General features: G+C 38.4%; 1 protein-coding gene across 2 annotated transcripts in view; it reads right to left on the bottom strand.

The window, feature by feature from the left end:
• atg16l1 (autophagy related 16 like 1) overlaps positions 1 to 4777 on the bottom strand; it is a 17192-nt gene that overhangs the window by 3119 nt on the left and 9296 nt on the right. For both annotated transcript variants that reach the window (XM_015403210.1, XM_015403209.1), the window contains exons 13-14: positions 4280 to 4350; positions 4136 to 4207 (exon numbers count right to left, since the gene is read on the bottom strand). In XM_015403210.1, the coding sequence (XP_015258696.1) occupies positions 4136 to 4207; positions 4280 to 4350 (143 nt within the window). The remainder of the gene's footprint in view (positions 1 to 4135; positions 4208 to 4279; positions 4351 to 4777) is intronic.

The raw sequence follows: 4777 nt of genomic DNA on the forward strand, positions 1-4777 counted from the left end.
GTTCCCTGCTAAAACAAAGTTTGTGAATTCAGTTAAATAATTGTTCAAATATATCTGTCATTTGAACAATTATTTAACTGATTTCACAAACTTTGTTTTAGCAGGGAACAAAACAAATCAGTTTTAAAGCCACAACATAACCAGTGCTAAGTCTTTTTGCAGCTATTTTTCTTTGTATGGTTTTCTTAGTATGTTTGATTTGGTGATAAGTGGAGGCGTTGCAGAGACAAGGGTGGAACAAAACTGAGAAATACCGGCTGTTTCTCGGTAACTCCATTTTGACGCTTTGTGCGACTCCACTGCCTTAATTCCCATTGTTCCGAGCTTGAATGACTTCTTGCACAAAATCCACTGAGCCCCATGTACGTTCCCTGGTTTTAGCCGTGGAGAAAACTCTTGGCTGGAGACAATTTTGGTTACATTTACACTTGCTCATAGATTCCAGACAAAAAGTTAATGGTTAAAAGTTAATTTTAATGTTTTATTTAGGTTATAAAAATAAATCGTAATAAAAATAATCCTATTTATGATGTTTTAAAAATTAAGACATACGAAAGACTGATTTAAGACACTTTAATACCAATTAAGGCCTTAGTTTTATTTTGAAGAATTCAATGCCTTTTACGACTTTTTAAGGACCCACGGGAACCCTGGTTTTATTCACCCAATTTTCATTTATATATTGACAAACTAGAAGCCGTTAGCTTTCAAAAATTTTATCACGGTTCGTAAGTTCTTTGCTTTTCCATTTGGCAATGCAAAATACCTGAGTGAAGTTGGCCCCCCCACCTTCTTCAAATCAGACAAAATTAGTGTCAAACGTTTGTGCAGCAAAAATTTTAGTTTGTGCCGCTAGCATTTTAAAGATAAAGAAATTTTTGCTGCACAAACCAGCACAAACGGAGCCGTTTGACACCAATTCTGTCTAATTTGAAGAAGGTGGGGGGGGCTGGTTGACCTTGTGACCTTTACATTTTCATTAATATCTTCAAAGCCAAAGCAGCACAAACGAAAAATGTTTGCTGCACAAATGAAGCTGAGTTAATTGACACCCATTTCGTCTGATTTGAAGAAGGTGGGGGGGCTGGTTGACCTTTGACCTCTAGAAATATTTCTTTACATCTTTAAAATGCTAGCGGCACAAAGGAAAACTTTTGCTGCACAAACGTTTGACACTAATTTTGTCTGATTTGAAGAAGGGTGGGAGGTCAACTTCACTCAGGTATTTCAAAATAGGCGAGAATTTTCCAAAACGTGGGGGGTGTTAAGAGGTTAATAAATGTTTAAAAATGTTTCGCATAAACATGAGACTGAATTTTTTGATCCAATTTGAAAGGAATTTTATTCCTGTAGTGGGAATAAAGTATTCAACTATTCAGCCCAGTTAAATAAACGGAGATCTATGGATTTCACTCAGTCGGCACTTTATTTTCATATCTTTGCAAAGAGAGACCAGTTCACCATACAGTCCTTGCTGCTCTGTAATCAGCCCTGTTCTGCCTGGGCAAAGTGTGTTCCTTTACTTACAATAATGGAATGTTGTCACAGTCAAAACAAATTACAAACACATTGGTTAAACTGTAACAGGTAATGAATAATCCTTAAGTTAAATCCTTAATCTGGCTTTGTTGGCGTTTTGGGAAAAAGCTGTCTGGTCTACAAACAGCCTCACACAGGAGGATTGTGTGGCCTTGCAGGTGAAACAGTGAGTGAAAACGTTTATGGTGAGTAAATAGGATAAATTAATATCTGAAATAGGAGAAATCCAAATTCCGCAACAGATTTATTTTTGCCGTTTGCCATTCCGATTGCTGTCCATGTACAGGAAAACAACCTCTACTGTGTGCAGAGATTTCATCTGATCAAATGTTTGGTAGATGTTCATTTCATTTAGTGTCCATGGAAACAGATTCTTCTGATTAAGCCGATATTTAAATCAGATTGGGGAAATTATGCAGCAATGACAAGTTTTTTGAGCTGCACTTCATTTCGATGTCGAAGGAAAACCATGAAGGTTGATGAACTGCTACCATACAGCTTAAAATCCCATCAGATCAATGACCATTTCTGCAAAGTTTCAGCCGTCTGCTTTGACAGAGAGGCCTTTCCTAGCTGCTGTATGAGGTTGGAATAAAGCACTCAGGGAGTCTCTTCAATAATTCAGGTTTTGTTTAACTATATTTATACTATATTTTATATTACAAAAGGAGCTTTGTAGACAGAAAAGCTACAACATACATTCCCTTAATGTATTTCAGGTAGGGTTGTCAAAAGTATCGAAACTCAACAAAGTATCGATACTGAAATGTTGTATCCGGATACAATACTCGTTTTTAAAAGTATCGATACAGTGCCGTCACCAGTGGCACCTAAGCAGTCATTCATCTAAAGTGCAGAATAGAGGACAATGCCCTTTCAAAATACTGTGTGATTGAATAATTCTGTGCTCATTTCAGTTTAAGACTTTTTTTTTAGTAATATGTGCAGCTGCTGACAATTATTTTTGTTTCTTAAGAGGTTTGGCTAGTGTCATTGTTATGTGACCAAAGCATAGCCAAGGAAGGAACACTTAATTTGAATTTTATAAGTTTTTTATCAAGCTTGCTTAATATTATGCACAGCATACAACCTTTATTGTGTTTATTTATTGTATTTTATTTATTAATGAAAATATTTCTGTAGACTTTTGGAGTCTTTGCTTTTATCCTTGTGGTATCGAAAATGGTATCGAGTATCGAATATTTTCCTTAGTATCGGTATCGAGTTGAAAAGTTTAGTATCGTGACAACCCTAATTTCTGGTCACAAATCAAAACAAATTTAAGAAAAACCAAAGATCTGCGGGTATGAGGGAGGGCATATTTGGGTTATATTTCAAATTTAAAGTAAAATCTATTCATACATTTATGGATTTCTAGATATTACTATAGGGAACTGATGGCGATCACATTCACTGCTCCACCATAAAAGATTCAATTGATTTTACTTTAAGAGTTCCTTTTTGATTAAACAGCTTTCCATGTCTTGTGACTAAACATCATACAGCTATTTACAAGGGAAGCTTTAAGTACAGGAACATTTTTAAATGAAAATATGAATTCATAACTTCTCACATATTAACTGCATTTGTTAAAGTCATAGGGAAAATTATATTTAAATATCAAATCATTCTGGCTTAAACATGTATATCAATGTATTCTTTATCAGACTATATTGTCCCAAAATTTAGGAAATTTCTATAAAAAAAAATAAAATAAAAAAAAAGATCCTGTTTTAAAATGTTTTTCTTTTTCCCCTCGTTATTTATGCAGGCCAGTTAGTACGCCTATATTCGGCCAATCATATATCAACGGTCATCTGTCAAACTTTTTCAGTCAAAGCATCTTGATTCATATGTCGCAGCTAATATACGCAACAGTTGAAATAAGAATCATTTCCTTTCCCATTGAGTTCCGTCCCAGTGTTCACGGGGATGGACGTCTGTGTCTTAGCAGGCGTAGAGCTAACAAAAACTGGGAGCGTTGCGAGGCAAGGGCTCAAACATGTACGGCTGTAAGCCTTCTACACCAAACCAAGCTTCTGCCGCCCTGGCGTCCTCTTCCACAACATCTTTCCCCATTTTCCTCCTCTAAATAAAAAAATTATGATGAGGGGACTCATCCACGACCTCCGACACAAAACTCCTCCTCTTGCATGTTTCTGCTGACCATAGCATTCCTTGACAGTGTCGTTTCTAAGTCACCAATTTAGTGTTACTTGGTCCCAATGGAATTTCCCATTGGGAACCTACTAGCACCAAGTTGCTAATTGGTTAGCAAGATGCTTGAAATTTAAATTTCAAGAATGCAACGGTTGGATCAGCCGCTTCCCTACGACTATAAATCCAATAAATGTTGTTTGACTCAGTTGGTAAAGGTTCGACATTTAAACGCCACGTCCAGCTGGTGACTCAGGATAACTTCTCTATACTCACTAGTTTAATCCCACTTTCTGAAACGGGGCTCTGATGTCTGCCTAAAGGTAAACAGTCAGGAGCAACACTGGATCACAGCAAGCAATGTTCACTAGCCTCGTGATTTAAGCCAATCAGGAGCGTCGCCCTGAAGCTGGAATCACTTCAGCTGAAGCCGACTCACCCTCAGTCTGTAGTCGTCCACGGTCCAGATTCGACTGGCAAAGTCATTGGATGCAGCGAGCAGGTAGGAGCCCTGAGATACAAACGTACTTTAACAAAAAACAGGTAACCAAGGCAACCAGAACTAGCAGGACCTATAGCTTACAGCACTGTCAAACTCGATGCTGGTGATTCCTGCGTTGCTGCCGGTCAGAGCTCCTTTAGCCTCACAGCGACCTGAAAACACACAGGAAGTGCAGAGTAACGCTGCGTTTTGATTGGACGGTCATCCGTCAGCCAACGCCATCATCTGGTTCTGTAATTTTCACAAACCCACCAAATACTTATTCTTGCATCAATCGTAGATGAATATAGTCAGTGGTTTGACTCCTGTGGCCCCCAGGGGCCCCAATTCCTGCTGTGGGGAGCCAGACAGGCTGGACTGGCAAGCCCTAACTGTTAAGTTAATTTGTTCACTCTTAACTGCCCGCTCACTCTGTAATCTGATTACTGTAATCTGAGTAATATGGTAATGAAGGTCTCAGCTTGAAAACTTGAGATCAGCTCCCTTCTTTCCTTCCTTCCTCCTCCAGATGCTCCGTTCTGATTGGTTATGTTGGATCAGCGTCACAGAGAGGCTGCAGGTTCTCATGTCAACCTCTCA

The sequence above is a fragment of the Cyprinodon variegatus genome, unplaced genomic scaffold (genome assembly GCF_000732505.1).
Source record: "Cyprinodon variegatus isolate N-32 unplaced genomic scaffold, C_variegatus-1.0 Scaffold1460, whole genome shotgun sequence".
Classification (NCBI taxonomy): domain Eukaryota; kingdom Metazoa; phylum Chordata; class Actinopteri; order Cyprinodontiformes; family Cyprinodontidae; genus Cyprinodon; species Cyprinodon variegatus.